This window comes from Anopheles funestus, chromosome 2RL (genome assembly GCF_943734845.2).
Source record: "Anopheles funestus chromosome 2RL, idAnoFuneDA-416_04, whole genome shotgun sequence".
In the NCBI taxonomy this organism is placed as follows: domain Eukaryota; kingdom Metazoa; phylum Arthropoda; class Insecta; order Diptera; family Culicidae; genus Anopheles; species Anopheles funestus.
Window position 1 is genome coordinate 35,372,855 of NC_064598.1, and position 13,613 is coordinate 35,386,467.

General features: G+C 41.9%; 2 protein-coding genes across 3 annotated transcripts in view; both read right to left on the reverse strand.

Moving 5' to 3' along the window:
- Positions 1 to 5,117, reverse strand: part of LOC125774676 (uncharacterized) — a 58,945-nt gene extending 53,828 nt beyond the window's left edge. For both annotated transcript variants that reach the window (XM_049444832.1, XM_049444831.1), the window contains exon 1: positions 3,221 to 5,117. The gene's annotated coding sequence lies outside the window, so the exon portion shown is untranslated. The remainder of the gene's footprint in view (positions 1 to 3,220) is intronic.
- A 7,129-nt stretch (positions 5,118 to 12,246) lies between these two features.
- On the reverse strand, positions 12,247 to 13,467 carry LOC125774731 (60S ribosomal protein L35a). The gene is made up of 3 exons (XM_049444904.1): positions 13,354 to 13,467; positions 12,444 to 12,985; positions 12,247 to 12,350 (listed from the first exon to the last, which is right to left on the reverse strand). The coding sequence occupies exons 2-3, from the start codon at positions 12,972 to 12,974 to the stop codon at positions 12,327 to 12,329; spliced, it is 555 nt and encodes a 184-aa protein (XP_049300861.1). The 5' UTR covers positions 12,975 to 12,985; positions 13,354 to 13,467; the 3' UTR covers positions 12,247 to 12,326.
- Between the last annotated feature and the right edge of the window lie 146 nt (positions 13,468 to 13,613).

Below are 13,613 nucleotides of genomic sequence, written 5' to 3' on the forward strand. Positions count from 1 at the left end.
AAATGGGATGGATGAATTGATCTCAACCGAACCGGATAAAAGGACGCTTGGGGGGTGGGAGGGGGCGAGAAGGGAGGAAAAGAGATTGATGGGAAAAGTGAAATGGCAACGCGTTGGTCTGGTGGACAATGGTAATGACACGAAAATGGTCATTCATTTTGTGACCATATTATTCGATGAAATACAGTCAGATTGATGTGAGGAAAATTTATTTCACTTTTCGTGTGTTCGTACCGTGTTAGGGGAGTAACAACAACAACAAAATACTCCCCCATTGCCTCTTCTACCACATAATGTCCTATCGAATATTAAAACATTAGTTTGTAGAGAAAAATTCAACATTTAAATGGCTTCCCGTTGAGTATTGGGTTGAAAAACCTCCCTCCTGCACGGTTACGGTTCATCTTTCGCTTCCTGTGAGATGCGAAAAGTGAAAGGAAGTATACACAGGTATTGTTATAACCGTAAGGTATCTTGAACCTGGGAGCAGAAAAAGCATGTAAAGCTGTTGACCGGCCGGCACGGTAAAACACTTCAAGTGGGAGATCCATTAATCTACAATGGCGTTTGGGAGGGTCGTAGGGTCAATCGAAGGTTCGAGTGATGATACGGCTCCACACACCACAAGCGGACATGTGGCTGGCTGAAACCACTCTTGAAAGGGTTTGCGTTGTTTTCCCCCAAGCGCAAGCGTTCCTTTCGCCTGGAACCACTCAAAAACGGCTTCAATTCGATTGATGCACTTGCACGCTTATTCCTTTCCATTTTTCCCTACTCACGTGTACTGTTTTTCACCGTTTGACCGTTTTCTTGCCTTTTTGGTGCAACATTTTCCCGGATGTTTTATTTCAGGCTTTCAGCTGTGCAGTGATTTCAATTGTAAGCGTCATATTTTCCCCTTGAAAAGGATGACCACTTGAACACGGATTTCCTTACGTTGAAAAGAACAACACTTCACCTGCCACAAACGAAATAAGTGGAACTTTGCTGCATACAATGTTAACATTTAACATTTAAATCATGATGCTACATACGATCATACAAATTGAAATACAAAAAATTCATCTTTTACTTAAAGTTTCTACTTCGGAATAAACGCCACCAGCATCGGAAGCCATTGAACTTTTACGTGTTGCTCATCGGACACGCACCGAAATTTTGCTCCATCTCTTGCCCCATCTTGTGGTGGGACCTTCGCCTTAAGACGCCCACACACCCCTGGTACACTAGGTGTCTAATGCTGTATTAATAATAAAGCTATTAAACGTAAATTACGGCAACGATCGTTTCCCGCACCAGAGGGTTGCAAATGGAAAACAATAAATGGGTGTTGTGCGAAGATTTTCTTTTCCGCAACATCGGTGCGCGAAACACCAAAGCTCTCTTGCTTGGGCAACCAGCTTGAGCGGCCCTAGCGCACGCAGGGTTGGGTGGTGGTGGCGCAAGCTGTGCATTACGGCCGACCAGGGGAGAGGGAGTGGAGGGGGGGGGGTTGTATTTGGCAACACCGAAATGGAAATATCGAAGCGGGGGAAGCGGTGTAATTTATCTGCCACGAAACCACTCACCCGGCGGGGTGGGTTTCGGTCAGGATGGGGTACAAAATGTTGGGCGGTTTGCGAATGTGATGAAAGTGGTTCGCGATTCGGCATGCGATTTTTGTGCGAACCGTTCCTATCCATATCCCCTATCCGTGAACCAATACACACATACACGCTTGGGTTTGGGCAAGTGTTTTGTTTTGTCTTGTCAGGGCACGTGGCTTTACCTATCGGGCACGCGCGGGGGTTACTATTTCGCGAATGTTTACCACCCCTGTGTGTTTGTGTGTTTTTGTTGGTGGATATATGATTTTATTGCGCTCTTTTTTTGTGTTTTTTTTGCAAAGAAAAAAAAACCACACCCTCTAACTACCCCTTATCGTAACGAGAAACTGGCGGGAATGGTTTTGCAATCGCATCTGAACTAACCTCGGGCATCCAATACCTTTTCATAATTGAAGCGATGGAGCTATGGAGCAGCGAAGAAAGAGCCCGGGAGCCCTAGATTGGATTGGATTTAGTTGAATCGACCTCGGGCGAGGTCAATTGATTAATTAGACCAGATGGTAAATCGACGCACCACAATAGCGCACTCGGTAAGACAAAAGAGGAATGTTCATTTATGAATATATCAATCGATGTATTGCCGTTTAGAAATTCTCATAATCAATGACATAGTAAGAGCTTGTTCTTATCGATTTATTTGCCGGCTCAGTTGGAATTCTTAGCTTATTTATTATAGCGTAAATGGTCTGGATTAGTATTGTGCTTATTGAATCTTTTAAAAAGAGTCATTCATATGAATATTCAATGAAGAGTCATTCAAATCATTAGCCGACTCCCACAATATTAATCAATTTTCAAACATTCAAATGAATCCAATAACTCTTCATTGAAATGTTTGGGGCTGTGGGGAAATGTATAATAGACTTATTCCAAGGCTTATAATGGGGGGGGGGGGTGATTCGTGGGGCTCAATTAAATGAGGATTCGTGAATCTTCATAACACAGATTTAGAGTCATTCGTTCAGTTCAAAGATTCATTCAGATTCATGAATCTGAATCAAATTCAGCCAACACTAGTTTGGATGATGTGAAACAACAACTAAAAAGGTGTGTTATGATAGTAATGGTAATGGACAAATAAGGTTAGACGACACACTATGCCATTATTGAAATTTCTCTAGGTAGGAGAGGAAACGAATTTAATTGTGGATAGCTCAGCAGCAAAAAAATAGGAAAATAAAAAATTGGAGGGACACTTGTGAAATATTCTATTATGAGTCATTGAATTGCAAGAGTCCAACCAGAGATGTGAGGTGAATGTTATTAATTTGAATATGTTTTCAGAATGTTAAGAAATGAGCACATACGGAAACTTCACATCAGAAAGTACCTCTTCCTTCTTCAAAAGCAGTAGACCGGCATGCCTTTTCCCTGGAAATATGTAGATTGATGCATCCCTACATATAGTGACTCACAAATTAACCCAACCGGAACGGTGTGTTTGTGGTTTATCTTTGGTTTCTGTTTTCATCCTTTTCGTTTTGTTTCCCCAAAATGTTCGCTTCCCTACCGATAGTCAATTATGTTATGTACCTGTTTTTTAATGCCATGGTCCCCTGTTTTCTCCACAACCAAGTGCTATGCTTCTCGCTTTTTACCCAGTGAATTCTTACCTTTTGTAAATTCTGCTGAGTTGCTGCTATTAATGCTGCTGCTGCTGCTTTGGGATTGAAGTGGTATGTTTTTTTTACCAATTATTACAGCGGTGTACAACTTCTTTCAGCAAAGCAACCGATGCACATAATTCACTTGCTGTTCGGTAGCAACACAGCACAAGATCATACGATCGTTTGCAGAAATCACACTCAGCACACAGCAAGAAAACACCATAAACAAATATATACGATCCACTAGTCGACAAATGGTAAAATTCTTATGTTGCTATGTTTTTTTCTTTCTTTTTGAATACACACCGTTTGCTGACCGTGTGGGAAACAAAACAACACAGCAAACCTTTATGCTTTTCCTTCACTTGACACTTCTAGAACTGTCACACGAGAGCCGGTGATGCAGGTTGTTTTTGTTTAACTGTGTCGCCTATCTGCCCTCCGACAGTGTGGCCCTTTTTTTTAGAAACTTCTTCCAACGAAAAGAACGAGAAAGCGGGACGCGTTCCGTGTTGTAGGTTTTCTGTGCGTTAAAGTGTGTACCAATCTTGAAATTGGTTCTTCGACAGGTGCGCGAAGAAAATTCAAAATGGTTATCGAAATGTGGCGCTTTTCCCAGTTTCAGTTGCGCTAGGAAGGGTGCACTGTGTAAACAAAACTTTGTGCTCACAAACGTGTGTGTGAGAGGGGGTGGTGCTGTTTGGTGACGGGGGTGGTAGAGAAAAACGCAAATGTAAGCAGGCAACCTGCGGTTGGAGCAGCTTTGAGCGTAGTTCTGCTAAGAAAACACACTGTTTTATGTAGGATGCACAATCACTAGAAGAAATGCTTTTTTTTTGTTTCGTTTCGTTTAGGTTCCGGTTTTTTAAATGCACACCGGGCTTCCGGTTCTGGTTTGAGTGGCTGATCTTCGCTTCGAATGGGCTATCTTAGCGAACGCGAACGTACTTTAAATTCCTGCCGCGTTCGGCTACGAGGGAAGTACTGCGTAAGTGTGCAAGTGTGTTGGTGCTGTGATGATCGTGTGCATACACCTGCACCAGCGAACGAGACGCGAAACGGAGCTGGCGAAGAAACATCCAACACGCCCGGAGGGGTAAGTCAAGCGACAAAACACTTCCGTTCCTTTCTTTTCCTTTCGAAGATTCTTCCAGTCGAATGCTAAGATTGTGCGTTTTCTTCGCTTTGCTTGAGGTCTGTTCTCTTTACCACTGACAGCTCAATCGTATTACACACCTTTACTAACACAGCCGCAAACGCACACACAAACAACTAGCCCGTTCCGTCAGAATGATCACACTGTGGGGGAGCTTTTTCTTTTGCTTTGTTGGGCGTTTGTTTTTTTATGCTATTCACTCGTTTTGCTCCTCTTTCGTTGTTTTCCACAGACGAACTTCCACCCCACCAGTGATCGTGCTAGTGTTGGTGTGCGACCCGATCAACGAGGCACGGGCACCTGGGGATGACTTTTCAACCTGAAGCAGAAAAGTTTCCCTCCGATCGTTACTCCGTTAAAACATTCCACCCCTAACGAAGACACAGCGGGGACGGGAATGGAGGGATTCTGCGTGTAAATATCGCAGCCTTTTCGCTTCTTCAATCCCGTCACCATAAACTCACACGCGGCAGACGATCGTTCACATCACGGGTGCACGGGAGATTTAAACGACCATTCACGCCGAACCTGCGTTTTGCGAACCGTACGTTCTTTTCTCCGACACAACGAAAAACGAACTGGTATGCGTTGGGATGGGGGTAACAAAAAAAAACAATACTCTTACACAGTGTCCGCTTCTACTGCATCTTCTGCCCTCTGTCTGACAGTGCGGCTCTGGAGTTGTGGGGTTTTGTTTTCGCGTAAACCGCGGAGCGCACTAGCCGTCGCGTCCACGTCGGATGAGCTTACAATTCAAACTTCCAATACAGACCTCGCCAACGTGCGGCTGGCGGCTGGTTTCTTGGAAAATGGAATCCACCGGGAGAGAAGAGCAAAAATGGAATGCGTATAATTCTTGCGAGAAACACGTTCGCTCTCGCACAGTGCGTCGCATATGTTTTGGTGCATCGGTGAGGTTATTTTTTATTTCTATTGAAATGGTGGTTAAACATTTACATTTAAACACACAAAAATGAAGGTTATTCAACCAGACAGAAGAATAAAAACAAAAAAGAATTCAATACTGCAATATAATTTAATTTTCTGTTATAATTAAACTACTGCAAAGCACTGTACGGTGCCGTTTTGTTGGGAGAAACTCCGCCAAGGGATTCCACAGGTTGATCTGCACTGTTCTATTGGGCCCACGCACGCAATACAGGGCTCTCGCTTGTGCTGATGGAAAGGTGCTCTCATGTATAGTAGTATCTCTTTCGAGAGAAAACTTGCAGCTAAAGTAGTGCTACTGCAGGTAAAATATATTATTGAACTAATATTTAATTTAAATTCCTATTGGAAACAAGTACGAATCATGACTAATGTTGTATGTATGTTGATAAGCATTAACATATTGCTGGAGAAAGGGGTTTTTCTCCCCACAAAAAGCCCATTCCGCTTCCATCGCTGATCCACTGCCGCACAATGGGTCACAACACTCAAACCGATCCGATACAGGCCACAAGGTGCATAAGCCACGCTCGTTAACCTCAAGCCAGGCTAATTGTGCTACATGAGCGTTCTGTGTGCGTATTTCATTCTTGCCATCAACTGGTGGTGGTGGTGGTGATTTGCTAAATTCCTGCTTTACTCCCATACCGACAATAATGGATGCAATTTATTACTGCACACCGATCTTGCATTGATCGTACGATTGGACACAATTTTGTTTCGGTTGCCGGAAATATAACAACTCGTTTCACAAATGTTTCCTTTGAAATATAAGTCATATTCTATGGCTATTAGACGTTTTGGAAGATGAACATCATTAGTTTATGCTTGATGGATCCATTTGGATAGGTGATCGTCACGGCAATATTCTCCGGAACTGCAAAGGCAGAAACCTTCACGATGATCGCAGCATCCACTCAAAGCCATCGTTAATACGATTGTTTGTCTCGCAAAGTAGTAATACTAATGAGCAAATTGAGCTGATGATTTATGACCTCTTGCAACTGATGCTGCCGCACGTGCTTGACCATCTTGACTGGTAGGCCAATCGTCTATCCTATTCCGGGTTCCTGCTGGCGATTGATGCGCGAGTCACCTGTTTGCCACAGACTGCCGGGTTACTTTCGATAACACCCATCACTCGCAGCTCAACCAGATCATCTCTTGTCAAACTTTGATTGAAACACGAAACGTTAAACGATAAGTGTGTTTACTTAGTAGTTTTGAAGGAAGGATTAAACATTTTTCCTGCCTCACGTGTTACTGCTATTTCCAGCGTAGGCTTTCCACAACAGGGGGAATGAAACCATTATTTCCATAGCATCCGTGCAATTAGCAAACGAAATGCAGGGGGACTTGTTGTTTGGAAGGAATAAGCTAAACACTCACCAAGATTATTGCTTTCCCGTGCACTTAACGATGATGTTTTGTAACTCTTAGCAATTTTGTTTGTTTATTTCTTTACTGTTGTTGCACGAAGAACCTTTAACCTGCAGCATCAATATACCAGGTTACTTCCTATGGAATAACCTGCTATTGCATTTGGATTTATTGTACGTCGAAATTATGGGAAATTATGTAAGTAACTAAAAGCAAACTTGACTGATTGACTGACTGTAACAAACAATATTCACACCCCGTTCCGTTTCACGAACAGCTGTTGTCCCGAAAATAGTTTAATGATCGTCGCCAACATGTGGACAAATCAATTAAGGTCAGCTTTATGCAAAAAAAAACCCTCCTCCCCGCCGTGTCACATTCTTTTGAAAAACAAGTTGTGTTTTTCTGCTACTTTTTTAACAATGCAAAACTACGTTGGGTGTTTTTTTGCTGTACGTCGCACATAATACATTCCACACAGTGTATAATAAGTTTATCCAATAAACCGTGAACACTTGTTGTCTTTATGCCAAACACCGTTGGCCCAGGTAAACAAGCTACCTTTCTTCACTTAACAAACACACCACACAACATACCTTTTTAAACGTTGGTTTCGTCTTCTACTGATTGTAAATGTTTTCAAAAAAAAAATAGTAATAATAACTATTTTACGTACCGCATCCAAAATCCGGTGGTTTCCCCGAAAAATTGAGGATATTTCCATAGTTAATGCAGAAATGAAGAGCAGAGGATGCAATAAAAAATTTTTTAAATGAAAATTTTGATACTGATTAAATTATGCCCGGTGGTATATGTGATAAACAGCGCCCGTCCACACGGCAGGACCGGGTTCAAATCCCATCCGGACCGGCTCCCCGTAGCAAGGACTGACTATCCGGCTACGTGGTAAAATAAATCTTGATACGGCCAGGCTGTTCTAACCGAGAAAAAAAATTAATAATTTACATTAAGCTTAATTATTTAGTAGGGAAAGATGGTCGACCGTTAGAGGACTCTTTCAACAGACCAATGCTCCGAACTGAAAATAGTAATAAGGGTTCAAAAGTTAAAATAACTAAACAAGAGCAGGTAATACAGGATTTCCAATATTTCTTTTAGAGCTTTCTGGATAAAAGAGCAAAAAAATAGAGTAATGAATAAAAAATGCATCAATAATTAAAAATTTTAATTATTCGACTTTAAGTGCACGGGACTGTAATATCTACAAACAAATATGTGTTAAATTCTTAACGTTCGCTACCATAAACAATGTACCTCCTCCCCCCGTGGGGTAATCATTTTTGCGGTTAATCACACAAGACATGTTTCGTCTGATCAATCTCATTAGCTACGATTAAATTTTATGCACAAAACCGCGTACCATAAACATCGTTGACCATATTCGTCCGCTTTGACTATTTTTAGAACCGAGCAGCCCCAGAAACGTTCGTATGATTTGAACGCTTCTCCTCAAAGACCTCAAAGTGACGAGTTCCTTACATTCAAACTTTCTCCCAGCACGGCCCACCAGACATCAAACCGTGGAACGGATGTGAGCAATAAAATTGAAACCGCGCCTTGGAAAAGATCCCGAAATGGAGCTATTTTTATCCAATCTTCTTTGCTGGAGGAATATCACGACGAACAGCACTGCTGCTGGGGCATCTTTCTCCCGAAGCAAAGAAGCGGTAGGAGAATGATTTCCGTGCTGCCTGGGTGAAGTATGGAATTGGAAAATTGTTTCTGATTATTATGATGCATTTGCATGGCGGCGATCGTTTTGGCTTTTCGGCTGACCACTTTCTTCCAAGGTTGAAACCCTATCGTTCCGATTTGGGGTAGCGTTGTGGGAAACCCTACAAAAAAGGTAGAAAACAAAACGACGACATCTTCTTCAAATTGTTGCCACACAGTGCAACAACATTATGCAACGTATGTGCAGCATGTTGTGCTTGAAGCATGATCGTGCCCTTACTATAGACAGTGGTTTTTATTTCGTTGTTGGCAGGTACAAATAAGAGTAATTTTGCTGCCATTGCATGAAAATTATACCTCAAACCAATTCCACTCACGAGATATTATCCCGCACAAAATAGTTTGCGTTTTTTTTGTTCACCACTTTTGTTCGCTTTCGACTGTGTCTGGGGTTTCGTACAGTGCATGTAAAGAAATCAATTTGCACGAGAGCCATCCTAACCATCTTGGCAGAGACATCCCGAAAGGATAATTGTAACTCACGTGCACGATTGCAAACTTTCCGACTATTTTTGACTCTTTCGGACTCGCACGCGCGCTAAATCTTGGCTCTTGTGCGATCGTGAGTGCGATCATGCAAACATTTCACTAACGGCAGACCAGTAACGATGGGGACGCAAAAAGTGAATTGTTGTTAGTGCAAACAATTAGCACACGTTAGCACGCGTGCTGTGAAGCTTTTGCAGATGGGCATTTTGCTTTGGGCGTTTGCTAGTTTTCATCGCCAATTTTTTCGGAATTTTTAATTATTATCTCGCTTCTTCTTGGCTGGTGGCCGTTTTGGCGAAGAATGAGTGCTGCCAGCAACGAACGAACCGTAGCTAAATTAATTTTCACATCTTGCTAACAATTTTTAACACGAAACTTTACATGAAACATCAGATTTCTTGCGATAATTAACTTGTCACACGCTATACATACATACAAAATAATTTTATTTTATTTTTTTTACTTTTTGTTAATTTATTAAAATTTACACAGCTGGTGACAAAGCACGACATAATAGGAGATTCTGTTTTTAAAAAAGCTTTTATAAAAAAGCTCGTTTTTTGTAGTCGTTTCTTTCCTTTCCTTCGGGTAATAAGACATTCTTTAGAGTTTCATTGGAGCCATTTAAAAGAGGTGTTTAAATCATTCAAAAGATAGAACGTGTCGTCTTCGGAAAGGAAAATTCCCTTTGCAAATATTTCCATCACTTTGTTCCACATTAGAGCCCGTTTTGTGATATGGTTGAAGCAAAAGAGCACAAAACGTTCCTCTTTGTCCGTTGCATACCTTTACTTTGTCTGCAAGCGGTTGTTTGAAATCAAATATCGGAACATCATCAGTCTGCCAATCGCTAGTATCAATTTCCAATTAATTAATTTCCATCAGCGATCCAGAACGAAAAGTCGACGGACGGAAGATTTCTGCCTGACACGGCCGCCGAAGTGTCAACTGAAGACGAAAGACGAAGAGAACCGGCCGGCAGAGTGAAACAGACCCAGAAGGGAGAATCGCGTGCAATTAATTTTATAATCATAACTAGATGGCACGAGGGCCGGCAAAATGGTTCTACCGCTTCTATTTACTATTCGCCCCACGGGAACGGTTGTTAGCGTTATTGTCACCCATCCCAACACGGCCCACAAACAGGATAGATTGAAACTGTTCATTCTATTATATAAGATCATGCAAATGAGCACCTTTACCTTTACGCTGATCCCGATGCACGTGAACTACCCGCTTGCGAATGGCCGCAGAGCGTAACGAAGGTAATTGCCATTCGATTGGGCTTTAAATCATTTTTAATACTTTAATTTAACAGTCAACCAACATCGTCCATCGTCCAGTATTCGTTCTTCTCTCTTTTTTTCATTTTATCATTTTTTAAATGTATTTTGACTAAAAATGTGTTTCCGTTGCACAAAGCGCAACGTCCAACTACCTGTCGTCCGCACTACTGATGGTCCTGATGCGCAAGGACAAAACAGTACTCAAGAGTGCTGTCTCATCGTGTGAGACGACGGTGCACACCGGTGTAGAATCCAATTTCCTAATTAGTTTTTGATGGATTAGCATACCTTTCAAAACTGACCGACGGAACACGAGCAAGGTGTAAAAAAGATAACTGATACATTTTTTCCATTCACTTTAACGTCCCTAACCGAACTACGGTGGACGGTGAATGGTTTTGTGTGACACAAGAGCACGTTATCCGAGCGAATTTAAATTGAAAATTACTTTAAAAAGCGCAACAGATTTTTTGGGTCAGTGTGATGTTATTCGGATTTGTTAATTCGTAGAAGTTTGCAGGGGTGGAGATGTATGTGATAAACGGAGCCGGTTCCACACCGTAGGATTTCAAATATCATCTGCACCGGTTCTCCCGTAGAAAGGCCTGACCCGGCTAAGTGATAAAAAAGTCTAGTAAGCCAAAGATGGCCGGCAGGACCTTAGAGATTGTTAAAGTAATAAGATGGAGATTGTAGAAGTTAAAGGCAACACGTTGACAAATATGAAATAAAATTGTTAAGCGTTAAACATAAACATAGGAATGATGTACTCACATGTTTCGATTGCCACAAATGTTGCAATTGTAAATTCGTTATTCAGTAATCAAAGTACCTGATGACAAGAGTTATAAGAATGGTATTAGCTCGTCAGCGTAATGCGTGTATAGATAAATTAATTAACTTCTTCCTATAACCATAAGATTTCATTTCGTAAATAAAAACATCAACACATAAATAAGATAAGCATAGAATTCAATGAAGCAGGATAGAAATTTCGAAAGACTATTATCCTAAGAGGAAAAAAATAGTACTGTAAGTACTAGAACCTTGAAACGTAGGATTAACAAACTACGAATGAAAGGCCGGACCATCAAAAGTTTGTAAATAGAAGGGTACCTGGTTGTGTCTTTCGAACTGGTACATGTTATCTCTTAAACAAATACCAGGATTAAACATCTGTTTTCGATAGCATTATCATTTCTCAATTCAACTGCATCCTGTGAGATTTGTGCGAGAAACATGGATTATTTAAAAACTGCTGAAAATCATACGTACTTTTAGGCTTTATACTGTGACAAAACGAAAGGACCGGGTATCAAATCCCATCCGAAATATCCGGTTAAGTGGTAAAGCAAATCTAACAAGCCAAAAATGGCCGGCGTGATCTTAGAGGTTGTTAAGCCAAGAAGGAGGACGACTGTAACACCAGTATCAAGACTCAAGTCTTCTATCCAGCAATAATCAACAACTCGTAAAGCTCGAACGGAACTGGTACATAGGGAGCGCGACTGAATGGATAATGAATTGTGAATAAAAATTGAATCTAGATCAACAATTTTCTTCTTGGAGTAACAGTTTACCAGGGCATGTCCAGCATATCTTGTAACTAGATTTATATTTCTTACCACTGAAAATGTGAGTTGATGCTAGGCTACCTCAATATCCTTACTAACTAATAAAAAAAATAAGAATCCATGTTAAGGGTCTCGTGCTGCCTACGCTTTTGAAATATCCGGTTATTGTAGGTCATATTGACATCCTAAATACGGCATGCTTTGTGGTGCCTTGGGTGTTAACATGTTAATGACTCCCCGAATAAACTAGTTTGCCAATCCTTTTCCTCTAAATAATGGCTGGAACGAACCTTTCTTGGGCCTATAAGGGATGGCGCCTATAGGGATGGAATTTTCAGCATCCAGAATAATATTTTCCTTCAACTGTTGCTGTAAATTTTCAACATGTTTTTCACTAAAACCGTTCAGTGAAAATAAACAAAAAAGGAACACACTACACACGTATTTTCCCTGGAGGTTCACTTCGTCACTCGCTCTTTTATTGTTGGGGTTTCCATTATAAATGTACACACGATTTACTGCGCTTAAATACGCGACGGGAAAAGCATCTGCAAGGGAGAAGCGCAAAGAAAACAATCCCGTTAGGTATAATATCTTTGGCGATATCGGGCCTATTCTACATGGCTAGATTCAATACTCACCACTCGGATGCGATGACCCATGGCAGTAGAGGGCAGGTTGGAGGTGAACCGAGCGCGGACACTGCCACTGTTACCGTGCGAACGGGTAATCTTGCCCCAAATGGCGCGGATGGTGGATTTCTTCTTGCTACCTGGATGGTGAAGCTTTGTCTTGCCACGGTACACATACACGCAACGTTTGCCAATGTAGAACAGAACGTTTTTGCGGTTGCGGCAGCCTTCAACCTTCAGGAGTGCATGTCCCTCGTGCTGATTGCGCAGGCCACGTTTGTAGCCAGTAAACACAGCCCGGGCCCACAGCCGTCCGTAGCTCTTCTTCGGGCGCGGCAAGTTGGGTTTCGGTGTGCGAAGCTCCTTGGACCGCTTGATACGGGCACGGATTGCTTCCGGGGTTTGGCGGGACTTGCGGTCTCCCTTCAGGGCGGCCTTTGCAACGTCAGCCTTCGCTCCAGCCTCAGCCTTTGCTGCGGCCTTCTTTGGGGCGACCTTCTTGGCCGGCTTCTTAGCGGCGGCGGTGGCGGTATCAGCCATGATCAATTAGGCTACAATGAAACACAGAAAAATTGTCATTAGAACATCCGCGAAGAATGTGAAACAAATATCCATGAAAAAGGTCGTATCATATTGCGTGGGTTGGCACAATTCAAAACACTGTTGCTGCCATTTCGGAGACCACTTTATAGTAAGGATCATGTATCACGGTTCACGAAACACGACGAAAGCTTCTTCCTCCGGCACATTTCGATTGTCAACAATCCCAGATTAACACTGTTTTTCACAGACTTCGGACGATCTTTAGAGTATGAATCAGGCTGTACCACAAGCTCAGCATCGTTATGTATAAATTGTGCATGGTTTGCCTCCAGATACGACGATTTTCATAGATATTTACACGGATTTTTAACTCTACCTCAAACAAAATGTGTCCAGCTAGCATACACGATGCCGGAAAAAGAGAGAGACAAGAGCAGTGGTTGAAGGCTACTGTCATATGACGTTAGAACTGTTTCCGCTTTCAACTGACAGCAGGAAGGCCTGCATATATGCAGGAGGATCGATTTCTTGACGCAATGTAGTTGATGTACCGTTTATTGAAGGACTTGTTATATTTTTATCTTCCAATTACGACAATTTCCAAACATTTTGCTGCGATATAAGTAGGTATGTCAA